General features: G+C 35.2%; 2 protein-coding genes and 1 pseudogene across 2 annotated transcripts; 2 read left to right on the top strand and 1 right to left on the bottom strand.

Annotated features, from left to right (window-relative positions):
* Positions 1–1,657: 1,657 nt before the first annotated feature.
* LOC121981571 (transcription factor bHLH78-like) lies at positions 1,658–4,432 on the top strand. Its single transcript, XM_042534164.1, has 7 exons — positions 1,658–2,721; positions 2,788–2,982; positions 3,066–3,131; positions 3,438–3,506; positions 3,589–3,660; positions 3,744–3,896; positions 3,983–4,432. The coding sequence occupies exons 1-7, from the start codon at positions 1,819–1,821 to the stop codon at positions 4,082–4,084; spliced, it is 1,560 nt and encodes a 519-aa protein (XP_042390098.1). The 5' UTR covers positions 1,658–1,818; the 3' UTR covers positions 4,085–4,432.
* An 11,604-nt stretch (positions 4,433–16,036) lies between these two features.
* LOC121983193 (uncharacterized protein At5g48480-like) lies at positions 16,037–16,829 on the bottom strand. The gene is made up of 2 exons (XM_042536149.1): positions 16,543–16,829; positions 16,037–16,449 (listed from the first exon to the last, which is right to left on the bottom strand). The coding sequence occupies exons 1-2, from the start codon at positions 16,767–16,769 to the stop codon at positions 16,233–16,235; spliced, it is 444 nt and encodes a 147-aa protein (XP_042392083.1). The 5' UTR covers positions 16,770–16,829; the 3' UTR covers positions 16,037–16,232.
* Positions 16,830–18,992: 2,163 nt separating this feature from the next.
* Positions 18,993–19,138, top strand: LOC121983417 (annotated as a pseudogene).
* The last annotated feature ends 3,477 nt before the right edge of the window (positions 19,139–22,615 follow it).

The following is a 22,615-nucleotide window of genomic DNA, read 5'->3' as shown; positions in this document are numbered from 1 at the left end:
AAACTTATTTGGCTCCCTCTTTGTTAATGATTGCGTACACATTGACGGTTGTCGATCTCATTAGAAGATAGAGATCAAATCAAGAGGAATATTGTTTGGTATGTGAAGAGTGACAAATTATTATTCTCTTGGTAAAGATAGAAATGATTTTAGATCATTATTATGGTGATTAAACCACTCCTAAACGACTAAAAATATGATAGCTATAAAGTTAGATATTAAAAGGTCGATATGGAATCTCCTAGGGTTAAATGAGAGTGAACTCCATCAACCCTAATTTATAAAAGATAAACGCAATGATTGATTAGCCCATAACAGAGGCATGCTTTAACCTCCTTTTTATGAAAGAAAATATCTTCTTTAATCCCTATTCATCCTACTCTTAATTATATCACTAAATAAAATAATTGTGCATACCTAAATCTCTATATCCACCTATTTCTTTGACCATGTTGGATTTACTTTATAGATAAATTAGGTAAATTAGAGAAAAGGCCGTTTACCTGTACTAATTAGACGGGCAGACTATTGATAAAAAAAAATATGAATAAAGTATAATCTAAATTCATTTGATTAAAACACTATAATTATTGAATGATAATAGATGAAAGGGTATATTTAAAGTTGTCAAAAAGTGCACCTAACTTTTAAATTTCTCGAAGGCCCTACTTATTTTCTATTTTATCCCTCCCGTCAATCACTGTAGTGTTGAATTCAAAGAATAATATCACTGTGATGTTGAATTTAAAAAATTAACATCACCATAATGTTACATAAATCCTAAAATTAACATCACTATGGTGTTGATTTTTAAAATATAATATTACAATGATATTATTCTTTGAAATCTAGTATCACAGTGATATGCTTTTTGAATGCGAGGTATAAAATGAAAAATAAATACGTTATTTTTTAAAAAAATCTAAAAGTTAAGCATGTCTTATGAGAATTTTATAATTTTAAATGTGCTCTTTAGTTTGATTATTGAAAGAATGAGTCTCTTTTCTTTTCATTTTGAATGGTGTCCAATCAAAACAATTAAGGACATATAGCCATAGCCATAGCCATAAAATATAAAAATGTGTTCATAGCTCCTAAAGATGGAGAGCTTAAAAAAAAAGTGATCACTTAGGTGGAAGTGTACCCTAAACTTTTGTGCATTGGTATTCAAATATTTTCTCATTAGTAAATTCAGAATATAACTTATCCACGCTCAAAACATATCTAAAAGGTTCATCTCGTTTGAAATTTAAATTTTAATATTTTTATTATTTGATGCATCATTTATCTCATTGGAAATAAGAGCACCCTTTCTAGGAAGATGTGATGAACTCTAAGGCATAAGCCTTCATATGCCCGTTGGGGGTAAGGACTAATTAGAGGACACATATTTATTATAATAAAATAAAATCAATTTCTAATAGAAAAAAATTCATCTAATCCTCAGTCAGTCAATCAGCAGTATAATTATATTAATAAATAGAAGTAATAAAAGATCATTAATTAAGATTTAGAAATGTCACATCTTAAGTTTGAAAAGTCATTGTTTTAATTAGTACCTTTAAGTGAGTGACACCCTTTTAAGAATAATATATGTATTTTTTTATTTTAATATGTCAAAATAATAATTTTATTTATTTTTACTCTGTTCTTCGTCTTCTTCCTCCTCTCTTTACCCGAAGCTGAGCTAATCCCCATAAAAGGTTACCGCTGGTGGAGGGGCACATACGCCTCCTCCGCCTCGCCGCTGGCGTCCAAAGCCCGGCATCCTCTCACCGCCTCTTGCGGTGACTCTATCTCACCTCCCTTCCTCTATATATGCTCCGAGGTCAACTGCAATGCCTTTCTCCCCGCTTTCTTCTCTTCTGCTCTTTTCCTTCTTCTGCCGCCTCCTTCTCCATTCTTATTCTTATTCTTCTTCTTCTCCGTCGTCGTCGTCGTCGTCGTCTTTCCGAGCTTAAAAACATCGCCTTTTCCCCTTTTGCCTGCTTCTCGCGGCGGTTTTTCGTGTCGGGAATGGAAAAGGAGCGATTTTTCGGTGGCGGCTGGAAGTCGGCGCACGCGGGGCTTCTGCCGGAGGTGAGCGCCTTCGCCGGAGATGAGCATCTGCCGCATTCCTTCGTCGGCTTCGGGTGGGAGCAGCCTGTGCACGGCCAGGAGGCCCACGCGCAGCAGCTCGAGTCGGCGCTCAGCTCCCTCGTCTCGTCGCCGTCGTCCAACGCTCCGGACGGCAACGACAGCGTGGTCATTCGCGAGCTCATCGGACGGCTCGGCAGCATCTGCAACTCCGGGAACGTCTCCCCTTCCTCTCGGTGCCACAGCGCGCACGCTTCCTACTACAGCACGCCGCTCAGTTCTCCCCCGAAGCTCAATCTCGCCGGGGCGGATCACCAGCGGCAGCGCATGCTCGTGAACCAAGTGGCGGCCGCGCCGTTCTTGGCCGACCAGGGGTTCGCAGAGAGAGCGGCGCGGTTCTCCTGTTTCGGCGCCGCCGAGGCCGGCCAGCTCTCGAGGGTCTCCAGCAGACAGTCTCTGGCGAAGGAGGTAGCAGCATCCTACGCGATGATGGCAGGGTCGTCGTCGTCGCCGGAGGCTTCGTCGGCGTCGGAGAAGTTAACGGCGGTCGTCGCCGAACACAATGCGCGGAAGCGGAAAGCGGCTCCGAAGGGCAAAGGAAAAGCGGCGGCGCCGTCATCTTCCTCCGCCATGGATCCTCCCGAGGCAAGCCCCAAAATCGAATCTTTCATCGACGCATCGAAATTGTGCGAACTCATTCCCCTTCCGCAGGAGGAAAACTCTGACTCAAAGAGATGCAAAGCAGCGGAAGCCGGCGGCGCCGACAAGGATGCGCCCGTCAAACCCAAGACCGAGCAGAACAGCAGCGACGACGGCAATGCCAAGCCGCCGGAGCCGCCCAAGGACTACATCCATGTCAGGGCAAGAAGAGGGCAAGCCACCGATAGCCATAGCCTCGCCGAGAGGGTAAGCAGAGAACTCATCTTGCATGCTGCGCCATAGTGCTTTCTTAATCCTGATTCCGCCATTGTCTTCTTCTTCTTCACCAGGTCAGAAGAGAGAAGATCAGCGAGAGGATGAAACTACTGCAAGATCTTGTGCCAGGCTGCAACAAGGTAGAATTTTGCTAACATTTCCAATATTTTTCATGTTAAGAAAAAAATAATAATAAGAAATTCTAGCACAATAATAGAAGGTCGAGGATAGACAAAGAAGATAAATGAAATTTGTGGCCATCACAAATTTGTTATTGCCTCAAACTTCAGTCACATACAAAAATTCCTATTGGAGTAAAACTTCTTTATAATCAACACATTGTATTATTTTTTCAATTGCTATAATTTCATCATTCATAGTCTTTCTTCATTTTGGTTCTTTGACATTTTAGACATATAAATTGTTCTTGTGCCTTTGAATTGAAGGTCACAGGAAAGGCTGTTATGCTCGATGAGATAATCAACTATGTGCAGTCCTTGCAGCGGCAAGTCGAGGTAGAACTCCGAAAGAGAGCCCAATTTCTTTCAGCAAAACTAGACTACTTCCTGTTTAAAATTGTGTTCATTCTGGTTTCAGTTCTTGTCCATGAAGCTGGCCACCTTGGATCCCCAGCTCGAGTTCGACACGGAGACTCTTCTCTCGAAAGAAGTAACTCCCGTTTCATCCTTTTCGCTCGCTCAATTGCTACATTCGATATGTTCATTGTGTTTGAATGGTCTTGTGGTTTATAGATGCATCAAGTTCATGTGCCATTGCCACAGCAAGTCCTCTTTCCATTAGACATGGCGACCTCAGCTTTCTCACTTGCTCAGCTGCCTCTGAAGCTTGCTGAGAACCCGCCGGACTCGATGTTTTCGAGCTTGCAACTACCTCCTATCGATCATGTAATGATAATGCATCACTTTCGACACAAATTCAAGAGTGTCGAGAATAACCTGACTGACCCCAAACTTGTTGAACTTGTTTGCAGCTTGCCAATCTCTGGGAAGACGACCTTCGGTATGTCGTTCAGACCGGGTTCCCGCAGAGCCAGGAGGCACCATTCTCCTCCGGAGCTCTTCGAGCCGAGTGAACCGGAAGCGCCAAAGAAGATTGAATCATGTGTATGACTGCTTAGGATACAGATGCATTTTGTACATATCTACCTACCAAGCAATATATATGTGTGGAACTAACTCCATTAGAGCTGATGAAGAACTCAAGAAACAGGAAAATCTGGTAGGTTGATGAAGAAAATAATACATTTTTTTTTATATAAATTAATCAAGTTGCTTGTCGTCAAAACTTTTGGCTGTCCCGTGTTCGTATGATCTTTGGTTGTATCTGTTTCGGCTGGAAGTCAGAAACATATTTTAGTGGAAATTTGAAGTTGTCTTGTTAGTTTTTTTCACCATTGGTTGAGCTGGAATCCATTTCTGCATTGAATGGGACAAACTACGACAATAATTTTGATTGAAAAATATATATGTAAACTGACACTGAGGGAGATGATCTTTATTCAGTGCCGCATGTTGGGGCAAGACTACTCACACGCAAAGCCAGGATCCGATAACCTATTAGAAAACATGGTACCGTTAACAGTCATGTTAACGAGCCTCTCGTGAGTGTTCCACTCCATTAAGAGAAAGTTCAGTACAAATTTAATAAGTATATGGATAGGAGCCTAAAAAGGTGATAAAATTTATTTGTCGAATTTTGACCCACCCCCTTTCCAACACCACTACAGTCATTATTTTATGAGTCGTGCAACCATAATATATTTTATAAGTTATTATTAAGGATATTTTAATAATATCATATTTATACATTAATCACATACATATATTACAATTCATTTTTAATTAGTCAGATTCTGATCAACAAGATTTATTGTTATCTTATACACTTACCAACAGAGCTAGTCGTAGGACTATCCAATAACTATTAGGGTGTGTTTGGTTCGGGGTTATTCTTGATAACCTTGATTATTCATCCAAGGTTATCAACAAAAACCTTGTTTGGTTTAGGTATTCGATGATTCCCAAGTAATATTCCATGGCCGACACATCAGCAAAAGGATCATGCAGCCCGAAATCGGAAAATCTCATAAAACTAAGGTTTGTGTTGATTCCGGGGTTAACGAATTTTTTTTACCAAAAATACCCTCCAATAAGAAAAAACATGAAAAAAAGAGAAAAAATGTAAAAAAATATTAAAAAATATAAAAAAAATAAAAAAATGTTTTAAAAAATTTAAAAATTTATTTTTTAAAAAAATAAATAATTTAAAAAAATAAAAATAAAAAATAAAAATTTTAAAAATGTTAAAAAATTTTACAAAATTTTAAAAAAATTTATAAAAATTTAAAAATTTTAAAAAATAAAAAAAAATTTAAAAATAAAATAAATAAAAATAAAATAAATAAAAATAAAATAAATAAATAAAAATTAAAATTTTAAAAATGTAAAAAAATTAAAAAATATAAATATAAATAATATAAAAATATAAAAACATTAAAAAATAAAAAAACACATAAAAAAGTAAAAAAAATATACAAGGAAAAAGAAAAGTAAAAAAATAAAAAATAATAATAATAATATTATGTATAGTTGGTTTTGTAACTGAGGGTAATACGGTAAAATATTAAATTAGGGTATTCATTAAAACCTTCAAACAAACAAGTTTTTGGTGCATTACCTAAGTTGAACCAAACAACATTTGGTTATGTTTTATTCTCTATAACCTTGGTTATGTGATTACCTCGTGATCCGGTAGTAAGAGCGGGCCCCCCCTTCTTGCAAAGTCAACGCCAAGTGAAAGTCACCGGAGCAGCCGCCCATCCGAGGAGAGTGTGGTCCGACCGGACGGACGATCGTAGACGGCCGGCCCGACCGGACTGCCGGTCGGCCGATGGAATCGAATACCCGGATGGGTCCGGCCGGCTCGCACTTATGGTTGGAAGACCCTGTCAAATCAGGGTTCCGACGCTCAGTTAAAAAGGTCACGGACCGAGCTGACCTTTTGACCGGCCACAGTCATAAAGCGCCCCTGTTTATTAGTCTCCACAAAGCACAGGTAAACCACTGCGTATGTCCGGTCGGATGTTGAGGGAGCTGTCCGCTCGGACGACAAATTTGGAGCAAGGAAAAGGACCCGAGGATTTCTCCTCTGACAACCGGTAGGTTTCACGTGTGTGTCATGCTCCAAATCTTGTGACAGAGGATTCTGCTGTCCCATCGAGGGCATGCTTTGACTGTAGCGATATGAGTCAGGTAAGTTTTCTGACAGCCGCATACCTAGGAAAGGACAGAAGACACGTATGCACCTAGGTACGCGTGCCCAGACCCTTCATAGCTCTATATAAAGAACCTCAGGTTTCGCCGGTGAGGTACGTATTCTGAGATTTTGGAAGCCACTTTGTTCATCGTAGCTTACCTGACTTGAGCGTCGGAGGGCCGTCGCCGGGACACCCCTCCCGGCTCGGTTTTGCTGCAGGTTCACCGGAGCACTCGAGGATCCAGCAGGGAGCGCCGCATCCCCAGCGTTCGTTGACTCTTGGTTCGAACAGGATCACCTCGTAATCACATAACCAAGGTTATACATGATGACTTGAACCAAACACACCCTTAGGGCGGTACAACATGTGTCTCTATAAATAGTGATGTGATAGATAGTCAACCCCATGTGGCACGGTTAAATGTACAACTAAATTGTAAGTCAAAAGCAAGATCACACCCCACTTAGAGAATCCATATTGGTATTAATACGAACACGTTAATGTCAATATATTATTTTTTTTTTAATCGATAGACATTAACGTATTCATTCCTTGAACACGTTAATACTATAGTGCTACTAAAAGCATCCATATTGGCATTAATGTTCCAAGCATTAACGCCAATGTGGATGCTCTTAGTCAAGAGAAGGGCCAAGCCAAGCCCGAATGTGATCTAACCTCAACACCCAGCTCGATAGGCGATCTGACCTCGACACCCAGCTCAGCAGAAGGCCAACCTCGTAGTACTCGATCACTCCCGACTTTAGGACCACTACCACTCAATTCTCAACTCCCGACTTAAGGACCACTACCACTTGTTGTTCAACTCCCGATTCTGATACCAATATCACTCGATAGTTGTGTAAGGAGCGAGGATGGGTCAACCAAGGACATGGAGTACATAGAATGTGGAGAACGTGTGTAGGTGATATATCCCCTCAACCTAAAAGTGGTTATGTGGGCATGCACCGTGGGGACGATATGGGACCCCCTTGACTCGGACGCGGAGAAAGGAAGGACATGGGCTCCACTTCCTTCACTAGGGTAAGGGTATTAAAAAAAAACTTGCTCCCACGGACACATGTATACTCTCACAATTTCGACTACTACTTTACTACAATATAACATTTCTTCTCCTTCATGTTCTAATCATCAAATTTTGACTTAAGTACGATCGGAGTAGTTGCGCTAAGGTTCATTTTAGCCTCCATTCTAACTCTCTTTAACTATTACAGAGATTCTTCTCGAAGACTTCTGATCCGTCACCAACCCCTTCTCATTGAGGATTCCCTAACCCTTGATACCGAATCAAATAGTATAATTAATGATGGTATTAGACATTTATGGTATCTGATTCATTCCTAATTTGAATTTTTCTCTCTCTTTGTTTTTTAAAATCCTGTTTTATTAGTTTTTCTTGTTTTGTTATTTTTTCTTGATCCCATAATAACTTAGGCATAGAGAAGTTTGGTAGAATTATGATACATCAATAATAATCTAAAGGATACATCTACAATATATTTAGCTATCATTAATCTTTAAAGTAATATAGAAAATCAATATAATAATTAGCGAAAAGTTGATATGAATCCATTGGTAAGGATTATTGCTTCTTACTTGTCACCAGAGATCCTGTAAACACAGTGAAAATTTTCCACAGGATTGAGCCAGCAATCCTAGGTCCTTCTTAATGGGGGAGAAGAATCAAAAGAAGAGAACATGATTCATCATGCTCTAAAATGAATCTCATCTCTTCCTTAATATATCATGCTCAACCTATAGGTATTATTCATCATAAAGTTCATCCCTCATTAACATCCCATCAATGTTAATAAACTAAACTAATAGATATACTGATTGAATAGACATCCAATAATATAAATCTCTTTATGATGGCAAAAGGTAAATATGCTCGCCTCTAGCGTCCCTGCCAATTTGTTTCAGGGCTAACACGAAGAAGGTAAATCATGGTCAGCTACTAGCCTTTGGAATAGTGACTAGCACATAAGGGAGGTATTTATCTCGGCTTTGCCGAGATTCAAACCTCAGATCTCATGGTGGCAACACTTCATGCGCTAGCCACTAGACCCATCCGAGGGGACAATCTAAACCCCTTTATGCTACAAGTATTAAATCACTTAATTGGGATTTAATTTCTTAATATAATTAGTTATGTAGTTATGTGTGTTAATCAAGTATAAACCCAAAATAAATCTCGGTGAATCCTTTGATGAATTAATAGGGTATATCATAAAAAAAATCATCATCGTGTTGGATTTTATATTTCTGTTCAATGGGTTTGTGTGTGTGTGTGTGTTTTTTTTTTTTTTTTTTTTGTAGCATATGATTTTATATCATTACAAACAAACTAGTTAAGAGCCAGATCTACGTACTACTATTATAGAATATGTGATCCTCTTAGGATTGGGTATTTGAGATCTCTTTGCTTACTATTGGTGAGGTGAGTATACGACATTATCACCCTAATCCTTATTGAAAATCCGACTTTGTTTCTTTTTCTTAATTAAGATTTCACGCTGAGACGATAACAAATCTAGTGCATTTAGATTCGCCGTCTCATTGTTTGTTTAATTCAAGTCTATTTTAAAATAGGGTGTTAATTAGATTTTGTGCCTATATTTTTATTAAAAAAATAATTAATCAGGTAAGGTAACATTGAGTTTAGGATGATCAATCTAGTTTCACAAAAATTTTCTATCGATCATTAGACTAAATCAGAAAGTACTTATGATGAATGATCCAGAAGTTTAATATTTCTTGACTGTAAATACTATTTAGAGGAAAAAATTTTACCTATAAGTTTATTTAGTCGGTAGAATTTCAATATTAGAAGTCATGATTAAAAAGAAATTTAAGCCACATCATAAACAATAATGAAAAACACATTACCTTAAATATGTTTAAGTTCTTGTTGGTTTCAGATACGAACAAGCATGATTTGATGGTGTTTTTGGTTCCTTTTTCCGGCTGAAGTGAAAATTTAAGGTTTTTGAGCAGTTGACAGTGGATTATATTGTTCATTCATCTAAAATTTATCCAGTTTAAATTTTCTGAGTTTTAAAAAAAAAAACAGAGAGAGAAGTTTTGCAGTATTGATTATTCTAGTTAGATTGAGAAGTATTTATAAATATTATCAGACTGACTTAAATTATAATGAGGATATAAATATTAAGATTTTGAATAGAATTGAAACTCAGAATGCTTTATTAATTTTTTGCACCAAACGTCAATTTTTAATAATCCTTATAAATGGAAATTAAAAAATAGATATCTTATTTAATTTTATAGCCACGTACGTAATTTTAATAAAGAGAGTTTAAGATATGATTTAATAATTAATTTTTTCGAGCTGGAAATCAGGTTGGATGATCGGGGCTATGTGGCAACGGTCGGATGTTAGATTGTCATTCAACCATCCACAATTTAATCTTTAATTATAGTGCATTAGTAATTTTTTTTAATAAGACGTATAATCATAGGATATTAAACTTCTAAATTATCTATCATAAATATTTTTTAATTTATTTTGACATCCGATAAAATTTTATCAGACCGTCTCAGGTTATCTAAGTGTTTTTTTTAAAAAAAAAAAATTCAGATTGGGCGTGCTTTGAGGCAGCTCAATCCAGCTTGGTTTGCGCCATGCCTAGCAAGCTCAATTGGAATTGGATCGTGCCCAAATCATAGGCCATGCCCAGCATGGTGTAGAAGAAGGTTGATATGGCTTGTGTCAAGCTTAGCCCACATTTAAAATATATAAAAAAATAAATTAGAAAATGAGTTATTTTAAAATAATATATATTAATTTATATATTTTTTTAATTTTATTTTATATTTTATATCATATTTTTTTAAAAAAAAAAAAAAAACTTCCTACCAGGCTCAATCAATGATGGTTATTGTGACTCGGCTGGGCTCAACACATCACCTAAACGAGCCAAATAGTCTTGATCCTTTTTGAGCCCCATTAAATCATTTGACACCTTTAATATCACTATAAAAAAAAGTACCCTGAGTGGAATTCATGCCATATATATATTTTTGATATATTATATATATTTAAGGTTTAAAATTTTAAGATTTAAGAGTTGAGTTATAAGATCATTTCCATTGGAGTATTAAATGAGTATTATAATACTCATTTAACATCCTTTTTTTTATTGTGAATGAGTATTATAATATCCACGAACAAGAGAGAGGAGAGAGGATAATGCCCACATCCACAATGGTTGAGAGTATTTCTCCTAAATATTTGTGGTCCCCACTTCTATATCATTTTTCAAATATCCTATTATTCAAATATCTCAAATCTCACAATGAAATATCTCATCATCCAAATATTTATGGGTCACACCCATCAAATATCCTCAACTTTACAATCAAATATCTCACCAATCAAATATTTATGAGTCTCATGACCATTTTATTAACTTACATATAATTTTACATTTAAATAAAATTAATATATATTTTTAATATATTTCATCTATCATTTATTCATAAATAATTTTTTTGGACATTTATTCAATATAATTGTTTTAATATTAATATTTTATTTAAATGAAAATAATACAACATCGGGCTACACATTTTTAAAAAAGAAACTACAACATACGAGTTAAAATATTTCACAAAATTAAAATTGAATAACTAAATATTTCATATATAATAAATTAGTTATTTACTCATCACGATGACATGTTTCCAAATGTGTTCAACCAAAACATGACGAAACTGATGATGCACCTAAATATCATGTAATTCAGAATTTCTTCGAATGTATTCAGCAAATTCACTAGTTGAACCATGATTCGTTGTGATAGTATCTTGTTCTTCACGATCCCAAATCGATATTGTATGACCTTCGTCCTCCATAATCATATTTGTGTAAAATAATGCATGTACATATGATTTCTTTGCATTTATTCATAAACCAATGTTGCCTTAGACCTCTTATAATTGCCCAACGAGCTTGGAGTACCCCAAATGCCCGCTCGATATCTTTTCTTGTAGCCTCTTGTCTTTCCTTAAATTTCATTCTTTTTGGATCCTGAGGGCAGGAAAAACTCTTGACGAAAGTGGCTCATTCCGGATATATATCATCTGTTAGGTAATGCCCTTTTGTATATTGTGTACCGTTCACAATAAAATTAACTTCCGGTGCATTTCCTTTCAATACGTCATTAAAAATAGATGATTCATTAAGCACATTGATGTCATTGCGAGATCCAGCAACTCTAAAAAAATGCATGTCATATCCACAAATGACAGATGCGACTGCCTCAAACACAATTGTTGGATAGCAATGATCGCCTCGTGTGTACTGTGCCCTCCACGCAACCGGACAATTTTTCCAAGCCCAATACATGCAATTAAAACTTCCTAACATCCCAGGGAAACCATGCTTTTGTTTATGCATTTCAAGCAAACGAGTGATGTCAGTTGCATTGGGTTTTTTCAAGTACTCACCTCCGTATATTTGTATCACGCATTGACAAAAGTTGGATAAGTATTCGAGGGTAGTTGTTTCACCCATTCGCAAGTACTCATCAAATTGGCTGGCGGAACCTCCATAAGCCAGTTGACGGATATCCGTCGTGCATTTTTGAAGCGGCGACAGACCTTTTCTCCTTACTACATCTTCCCTCCATTTAAAAAATCCACTAGGATGATTTTCCAAATAAGTGACTATGCACAAAAATAACTTTTTTCTTATTAGAATTGTCTTCGAAACATATCATCGGTATACACCGATTCAACACAGAAATAATCATTAACAAGTTGAGTGTGTCCAGCTACACGGTCTCTGTTAATTGTCCTTCTTCTTTGTGTACTCCCATGATAATCTTGCACCAACTCAGCCACTCTAAATTGATTGTACACTACCATCATGAATAACGCTTCACCGGGATCTGATATTGTAGGACACATTGTGTCTTCGAGAATATTATGACTAACTTGAGAACTTTCTTCACTAGAATTTTCGTCGATATTTGAAGAATTGAACAAATTCTTAGAATAATGATCGGAATTGTTATCAACTTCTCTCTAAATTTGTGGTATAGTGTGGAATTGATGAAAATAAATGAAATAAATGATGTATATAAAGGAGAAAAAATGATCGTTATCCAACGTTTGAAAAAAATGAACTTGATTAACGTTCGTTTTCTTTTTCTAACGTTCATTTTTTTTTTATTTTTTCAACGTTCTTGTTTTTGATTTTTTTTCCAATGCTTATGTTTTTGAATGTTGGATTTTGTTTTTTATGCAACGTTCGTTTTCTTTATAAGTTAGTTTGTTTTAATATTTTTTAATTTAATTAAATTAAAAAAAAATAGCCCACCAATTTGGTGGACCCCACACAAGGGAAATCACCTGGCACTAATTAGTGTCAGGTGATTTCCAATCCCCTCTCAAATATCTCTTACTATGAAAGATATTTGAGAGTGGAGGATATTTGGAGAAATATCCCCTCCAAATATTCTCTATTGGAGATGCTCTCACAAGAGAGAGGAGAGAGGATGTTGAAAGGTTTGAACACTCTCTCTCAATTTTTTTTTTAAATTGTAAAATTTTTAATATTATTTAAAAAATTAATAAAATTATTTTTTTTACAAGTTAGATTATTATTAAAAATTAATAATAATAATAGTTTAAATATTTTAAAATATATTTATTTAATATGATATAATTTTAAGATAAGTAAGTGGGCTATGGAGCCATAAATAATGAGTGTTAATGTTAAAAGGGATGTGAGTGAAAGAGATATGTTGTTATAATGAGTATGTGACAGTGGACCCCATGCTTTTTAATGAGGTGGTGAGTGTCTTAGGCTATGTTTACTTGGGAGAGTGGAAAGCAAAATTAAGGAAAAGTTTCCACAGTGGAAAAGTTTCCGTCGTTTACTTCATTAAAATTTTCCGAAGGAAAAGTAACGCAATCCATCCGCGGATAATTTTTGAGCCAAAATCGATCACCTCAAAATCGGACGGAAAGCAGCGGATGAAAAATAAATGACGCATGTACCTCTTTTGCATTCACAAAATTACATCATATACAAAAAAAAATGACGCATGTAGCCTTTTTAACTCATAAAATTACACTATGTAAAAAAAAAAATGACGCATGCACCCTTTTTGATTTACAAAATTACATCATAAGTATTCACCTTCCTCTATCAAGGTAAACAAGTGTGCAAAGGAAAAGATTTCTTCATCATTTCTTTTCTCTTCCTCCAAAGATAACTTTCCATAGTTGATTCCTTTCCTTTCCTCATCCACACTCTTGAGTAAACCCATAATGACAATGCATAGTGGATGGTCTAATGGTATTGAGTTAATAAAATATTTTCCTTTAGGGTTCATGTTTCCCTATTGAATTATAGTATTCAAAATTAAAAATTTTAGATACTCACAGGATATATTATATGTATTTAGGATTTAAAATATTATGATTTAAAAATTGAGTTATAATGGGTTTAAGCTAATAAAATTTTCACTTTAGGATTTAGGCTTCCCTTTTAGTTTATAGGATTTAAAATTAAAAATTTTAGATGCTTACGAGTATAAGATTTCTTTAAGGGGTGTTTTTTTTTATAGAGGTGCCTATGTTTAATCTAGACACCTCGATTCTTTGTTTTAATTAAAAAATTCCTTAAATTTTAAATCTAAAATATCCTAAATACATATATTATACCTTGTGAGCACTTAATTTTTTTTTTATCTTGAACACTATAACCTAATCCCTGAATCCTAAAGGTAAAATCTAATTGACTTAATCTCGAAAAAAAAATTGTATACCATCATCCTACATGTGTCTGAATGAATTTCAAACGCCCTAAGTGAGGAACAAGGTCTACAGTATATATTGCTGCGGACAAAGCGTCGAGCGCTCGTGCACACCATAGTGATCCAGACACTTAGATCCACAGTGATACATGCGCTTGGATTCAATCCAAGCGCATGCATTCAATTTTTTTTTTTTAAATTAACATCTCCTGAAAAAATACTATACCTCGTGAGTATCTAAAATTTTTAATCTTAAACACTGTAACCCAAAATGAACCCTTGAACCATAAAGGAAAATTTTTATTAGCTTAAACTCATTATAACTCAACCCCTAAATACTAAAATCTTAAACTATAAATATATAAATATTATTACAGCCGTTGTGATGATAGCTGTGTATTAATTATGATTATAATTATTATAACTTATAGTAGCTATAACTAGAGGGGACATATAAGAGGGGCTAGCTTGGGCTTTAGCTCAGTCTAGCCCCTCCTTATAGGGTATACTATTTAGCTTAAATATTTAAATCCTATTATAATTTTTTTAAATAACCCAGTATGCCCTTTTCTATATATCCAAGACTTCAAATTTAATCAAAATTTTAAAAGCCTAAATAATTTCTAACTAGTCCAGATGTCGAATCCATAATAAATGAATTTAATGAGAAGTTTTATAAAGTAAAATATAGTATGAATAAACTTGATTTATTATATTTCTGATACTTATACCGTTATTCTCTTTATACTCTTTTAATCTTATTTTTTTTAATTATTTATTAATATTTTATTAAAATATTATCATATGAAAGACTTATTATATAATATGATATATTAATTTTTTATGGATAAATTTTTTCATATAAAAAAGATAATTTATTTTAAATTTAGCCCCCGAATAAAATCCTGGTTTCGGCTCGAGCTATAGCCACAATTGAACCAATTTTGATTAAATTGTTTCAACTAAGTCAAAATGATTATATATAGAGTATTACCGTATCAAATTCCTATTTTAATTAAAGCTATTTTATCATTATTATAGTAATAATAATTATGTAAGTTATAATAGTAAACCTATGTCAATCCACATCTAATAATCGATCCAATCATTCGAGATACTTTTAAGTTGACCTATCAAAAATCTTAAGTTACCTCAATCGACCTATAAAAATTCTAAAAATGACAGTTTGGTATATGAAGTCCTAGTAATATGGGATTTTGGAGAAGAATTTATTATACATACTCTCATCCTCTATTGAAAGAGATTATTTTCATAACTTAAACTGACCACTGAGTTAAGACTATTCAAACAAATTGTTTATTTAGGTGACTTATCAACCTAAGGTCAAATATCTAATCAATCTAGTCTACCCAACTCCTGAATCACCAAGTACTGGGTGGAGGTCCTTAATTTCTCCGTGTTAACCTAGGGACGGATTGACGGGGACGCTGGGACGAACGAATCACCTTTTTTACCACATGGGATGGAGGTCCTTAATTAGGTAATAACACTCACTACCTAGCTAGAAGGTAGATTGTATAATTACTGTCAATTTTTTTCGAAACAAACCCAAAATACATCAATATTAACATCCAGGGTCCTCGAATCCATTTCCAAAGCTCGATGATTATCAATTAATGAGGCCACAGATTATCAATGAGGTCGATGTTCCACATAGCTTCATGCTCCATCAAGTAAATTCATCATCTAAGGTTAATTAGGTCGACTATTTCAATCACCCAAAACAACACGAGTGATCTGATATATATAGAAACTCCTAATTCAAAATGCATCGCTAAATCATCGAAAGAGTTAGAACCATGGATAATCTGCTGCTCCGTCACAATCTGTGGGGTTGTCTTGTCTTGGTTCTTAACTTGCCTGTATTAATTGCACACATGAAATCTAAGTTACTGATATTAATACCAAACAGAATAGCAATAGATCAAAACGGTTGATCTTAAGCGAAGAACAACTCAAAATGGCCGCAATCTGATTAGAGTTTCCCAAATCACAAAGTATATACTCTTGCAGAAGAAGAATGTTTAGGCGAATCGAAAAATTTAGGAAATGATTTGATCATCAACCTTGATGTAGCAAATCCAAAGTGCTTGCTATTATTTCATATGATGAGGTAGTGAATCGGCTAGGGCAAATCAGTTTTTGGGTTTGAAGTTCTTCGGCACGGATTCAATGACCCAGACAACGTCGTACGGGTCCTTCACCTTCCCGAAGACGCCATTGTGGTGCTCCGCCACTTCGCTAACGAGCTCCGCACCGGCAGCTAACGCCCTCTTTACCGCCTCATCTACGTCCTCAGTTTCGATCCAGATCGCGATCCCGCCGAAGGATGCCGCAGATCCTTCCTCGCCTCTGTCGACGGCACACGCTAATTCGCGTCCAAATGGCAGAGGAAAGGAAGAAAAAGGGGGGGGGGGAGGGGGATTGAAGGGGATTATTGCTTACCCTTCGTCAAATCGATCGCTGACGAGCAGAACAGAGGAACCGATCTTTAGCTCGGAGGAGATGATGCGTGGAAGGTTGCGCTTGCGCTTCGGGTACGACACCCGCCGAAGCTCCTCCGCACCGAAAGCGTCTCCGTAGAACTTCACCGCCGCCGCGGCCTTCGCCCCAGGAATCAACAGCTGCGTCTTGATCCCGTACAGCCCCGCTTCACTCGACGTCGCCGCCATTGCGAGATCGAAGCTTCCGGAAAGCAACAACAAGAGGAAAGGAACGGACAACTGAACGAGAAGAAGCAAGAAGGTATTTATCGAAAGCGCAGTCCGCGTCACTCCTCGAAACCGTTGGAATAATTCGAGTTCATTTGATGCCTTTACTTGAATGCACTTCCGGAGAGCAAACAACTACGATACTGCCCTCCATACCGGCCGCTCAATTTCCAATCTCAGCCGTTGGACAGGATCCGAGACCAGGCTCCAATTACCCTTTCCCACTCGCCTTGGGGACCACACGCTGAAGACGAATGCGGTACGTGGTGCTACAACAGCGTCGTTTGTTGGGCTTCCGGAGGAATTTGGAGAAACAGTTGGAGTGCCACTCTCGGGAGGCGGGAGGCTTCGCTCTGCTGCCGCGGGACCCACGTGTACATGTGTCGACGGTCATTGCAGTTAGAGTCTGCTTTCAGTGGGCACAATCGAATTAATGTCTTTTTTTATTTATTAAAAGGACATTAAGAATTTTTATTAAATAGATTAATGTTTTATTAAATATTATATCAAATTAATTAATTTGTTATCGATTTATTTGTTCAATTTTGAAAGTAAGAATTGATTTATTAAAAAAAATTAATTAGTTCAATTTTAGTAAATTTGATTGGATTGATTCGATTTTAACTCACCTCTAATTAGGATACAAGATATGCCTGCATACTAATTAGACATAATCTACCGTGTTAAGCTAAAAATAAAAAATAAAATAAAGAGATTTTTTTTCAAAAAATATTTTTAAAAATCTAAAAAGTATTTATCTTGTTTTTAATTTTTATCTATTTAAATATTTATTTTATTTTTAAATATAAGACTCCATATGTAATTCCAAAGTGACCCCAAGTTCCATTTATCCTTTTTTAAGCAACCAAAAGATAATATATAAAATTGATACATATTTAGTTTTAGCCACAAATTTATTGTTTATATAGAACTAAGTTCTTTTGAAAAAAACAATTTATCTATAAATTTACAAAATTTAAATACTTTAATCTTTATTTTTTAAACAACATATTTTTTTTATAATTGTTTAAAGGTATACAATTTAAAATCTATAACGTATATATTCTTTTGAAAAATATTCATGACATAATTTAAATCATTTTTCTTTTTATTTTTTAGAAAATATTTTTATAATTATTTAATATATCTTATAAAAATTTAAAATTCTCTTGGTCTTCTCTAGTAAACAAAGGAAGAGCGGATGATACTCTTAAACAAACTAGGGAGTATATATCACTCATATAACTTCTCTCACTTGTTTTTGTTAATCAATTATCGTACATTTTTCACTCTGCCACGTACAGCCATTTCTTTCTTGATACCTCTTTTCACTCCAATACATGTCATGGAGCATCCCTAAATATAAAACATTCACTTACTCTAGCACGCTATAGGAATATTCCCGAGTAGAAATATCCCTTCTTCACTTTAGTACGTGTTAAGGAAATATCCCTGATTGAAAGCATGCAGAGTGTGATCTGAAGTGAATAATAAAAATTAAACGGGGTAAATAACTATAAAGTTTAGTTTTCGATGACCAATAATTCAAATAATAAAATGGATGAAATCGAAGCCCGACGATAATGGTAGTTTCGCCGGTGGTCGCCAGTAGGAGAGGAGTTAGTCGACGACATCGATGATGACGTGCAAGTAGAATGGGAAGGGTGATGACTGAACTGAATTTTTATTCAGATACGTAATTGATGGTTGATAGGCCTGTGTGTGAATGTAAATATATGATTGTTATTTCTTAAGTTCGTATGAGTTTTGGGTCATCTCTTTCATCATGAGCCACCAATAATATAAGTATAATTATCTCACTATCTTACTATTTTATAAAGAATCTACCCCCTTTACTAACTAATTTTGGTGAAGCCCAAAATATACGTTAATACCATTTTTTCTATTTATATCGAAAATAATTCTAAAGTTTATTAGTAATTTCTACAAACGCATCCATCAATGATTTAGAGTTTGAGACTTAACTGCGGTATATTATTGGGAAGTTTTCTCATTAATCAATTAGGGATCTAGAGTTCAAGACTCAATTGTAGCGTATTATTGATATCTTTTCTCATAATCAATTAAAAATCTAGAGTTCTCTTTAATCCTACATCTTAGAATTGGCAACACTGCGAACAGAGAAGCTTCTATAAATACCCTAGGCTTACGATGTTAGAAAGCATACTTTTCTCGGTCTTTTGCCTAAGATCAAGTATGATATTAAATTAATTTTTTATAAGGGAAGAGCATTACAATAGCTTGCTGCTGGGATGAGATTCTCAAATGTCACCCTAGCAATGCACTATTGCATGTAGTATTTCTTCTTATATATAAAAATTAAATTAATTTTTTATGAAGGAGAGTTTGTTATTCGCACGCGTTTCATGTATTATTACACGTGCAACTAAGGGCAAAGCTACTTATAGCTTCGGTGGGGCAATTGTCCCACCTCAATTTTTTTATAAGTGTATAACATTATAAAAATATTAGAGTTTTGGTCCACAAAAAATAAAAGTAGCGGCAATCCTCAAAAATTAAACTATTTTTTATAAGCGAATTCTTCTTCCATCAGATCTCTCCCTACATTGCCTCACTTGGTATAAAGGTCCTAGCTCACGCAATGTGTGTGTATGATCACTAGTATATATATAAAAATAAGTCCCTTCCTATGTTGGGCCTTGAGGCGGCTGCCTACCTTGCCTCATAGAAGGTCCAGCCTTGGAAACATGTTGCTATAATTATATCTTGGATGAGAAATTTTAATGATTGATAATTATTGAAATTTATGTTAATAAGTTGGATCTCACTTGTATTATGAGTGTGTAGTATAAGAGAGGTCCAAGAAGATTGAGAGCTAGATTATTAGTAAGAAGAAGTTTGTGCAGACTGGAAAACTTGATATAAGCTAAGGAAAGACCAAGAAGGTTAAGGACTAGTTTTTTTTGGCAAAAGGTGAAAACCCGAGCAGATCATGAGATTCGACGAAGGGTAGATGAAGACCAGAGACGAGGAAGCTCCAGGCACAAAAGTCTAGAGAATATGAGGTTCATCTGACATGAGATAATCGAGAAACAAGGGTAGAGAAGCTTAAGCAAACTTCGATTATTAGAATGGATGAAATAACTGTATCAATCAATTAGTAACATTTAACAATCGATTGGTACATTAAAGACTTGAAGGGAGTTATGTACTTGAAGGTTTAGGGATAAAAAAAAACTTGTATTAGGGTTCACCAATCGATTAGTATGATATAACAATCAATTGGTGAGCCAAAACCCTAAATTTAAAATCCCAGTTTTAGGTTTTGCAACACCAATCGATTGACACAATCAATTGAGTGAAACCTAGAATTCGGAGTTTATGCAATTATTGTATCAATCGTTTGTAAGTTTTGCCAATCGATTGAAAGTCAATTCTGAGCAAATAGAAGTTGCTCAAATCAATTGGTCCCTTCAACTGAGGGGTGCCAATCAATTAGTGCAATAGATTGACAAAGCATAACGAGTGAACAGAGGTTTTCAAAATCGATTGGCCGATCGATTGAGTACTATCAATCAATTGGTAATTGAATTACCAATCAATTGAAATTCAAAATTAGGATAATCTTAGTCATTGATTTTGGTCCTAAAAGGAGGAATTATTAGTGGTGGTAGATCGTTAATGGTAGGTCTTGGATTAGTCATCTAAGAGGTGGATATTAAATAAAACAAACGTGTTAGCATTGTGTAAGTGTTGATTTGGTTGTGTCGTCAAGTTTCCGTTGTGTAAATTCATTCAACAAAGTGATCAGAACTATTCACCTCCTTCCCCCCTATCTCACAAGGTCCTAACAAAACTATTGATAATGGGAACGTGCAAACGTGGGGGTTGCCCATGATGTGCATATTACCCACATTTAATTGGGGCAAATTACTATACTACCCTTAGTGGATTCCCATTATATAAGCATCCAAACCATTTATCCCACATGTCCTAGAATCAAAAATCAAGAATCGAAAAAGAGAGAGATGCAATAAAGAAATACGTGAGATAAGTTTTCACCATGCAAAGAAGGAAGAAGAATGTCTAGTGGTGTGCAATATGGGGATCGTGGTGAAAGTAGCGATGGCGGCGTGGAATAAAAAAAAGCGCGACAATGAAACATTAGGTTTCACGAGAGGAAAAGTTTAATTTAAAAAAAATAAATAAATAAACGTTAGTTTTATTTTGTTTCTTAATGCATGTGGCTTATATTAATGCATGCTAGGATGGCAGATTCCACATTTTTCTACTACAATCACGTCTAGAGAATTAATTTGACTTGGGTACTGAACTCGACTGATTTTTAACCCAAACCAGACCGACCGACCAGATTGGTTTGATGAGACTAGTTTGGTCTAATAAGATTCTGATTTAGTTTAAACCATTAGTTGGTTTAACTTGACCAGTTTGGTCTAAACTAGAATTGGTCTGATTCAAGATGGTTTGTTTAATTAGACCGGATTGAATGTAATTGAGCTGGTTTAATTAGATGGGTATGGGCTGATCAAATATGTCAAATTTGTTCTAATGTTCTAGATTTGAATATTTGATCAAAATTGGGTCAGATTGAATTAAATAAGTTTAGATTAAATAATAACAAAACATACAATAGAAAATCTCTGTCTAATTAGATTAGTTCTAATGAGGACAATGGACAAAGTTTAGAGTTCGGTTTCCTAATCGACCAGTCTAGTGTGTCAATCCACTGCAGCTCCTCAAATAAAGAAAATTAGTTTTTCTTATTTGCTTATGAATTTTGTATATTTTTCTATACATATATGTAAATTGAAATGAACCGGTTTTGTTACTAGTTTGTCAATTTTGTACTGATATTATTATTATTTTTCAATTCCAGATGCCACGGATGATATGCACGATGACTCGTTGCAATGTACGACGAAATAAGCTAGGGAGAAGATTCAGGAGATTGAATATGACTCATTTTTTAGAGTCAGAGGACATATTGGACGACTTGATCGATTATTCTGGAAACTTGAATAGGTAGAGTTTTAAGTTTGGATAATTAAAGGATATGCGCTTTGATTCAATCATTGTTAGGGTATCCAAAGGTGGTAGCACACCATATATGGGGGCGCTTTGAAGGGCGCATCTCATATGCAAAATTGTATGTGAAGCTACTTCACCATGACTATCTAGAGGAAGATCATGAAGAATCTGAGGAGGATCTAGAAAATGATCATAAAGAACCAGAGGAAGATCCTAAAGAATTTGAGGAGAACCTAAAGGAGGATCCTGAAGAATCTAAAGAGGATTTTGAAGAAGGTTTGATGATAGACCAAATTGAAAATCCTGAAGTTGGTCTATCTGAAATTGCCTCAAATGCATCCATGTTGAAAGGGATTAATTGACAACTACACTAGTATTTGTCCTAGTGGGAATGATGTTGACCTATCTAGTTTATTAGAGTTCTGTTATTGTAACTGTCATTATATACAAACAGTATTAGTCTATTTAATTTTGAGTCATGTTATAATTTCTGTCGTTCTGTACGAACAAAGTTATTTTATGAAAAGTTATGTTATGTGTTAATTGTTAGGACCTGTGTAGTCGGTAAGAGGAGGATGAATTGCCTATTAAAAACAACGTGAACCTTTCTCGATCTTCCAACTCAGATTAGTAGCACACTTTATAAAAAGAAAATTAAACAACTAATAAATTAAAGACACTAAGGAGTTACTTAGTTACATCCTAGATGGTTATTAATCCAAGACATAAAAGAGCACTGAAAAGATCTCCTTCGTGTAGGCGGTGAAGTCTATTAT

This window comes from Zingiber officinale, chromosome 5A, assembly GCF_018446385.1.
Source record: "Zingiber officinale cultivar Zhangliang chromosome 5A, Zo_v1.1, whole genome shotgun sequence".
Lineage (NCBI taxonomy): Eukaryota > Viridiplantae > Streptophyta > Magnoliopsida > Zingiberales > Zingiberaceae > Zingiber > Zingiber officinale.
Note: the sequence above shows the minus strand (reverse complement) of the source record. Positions and strands in the feature narration are given on the sequence as shown.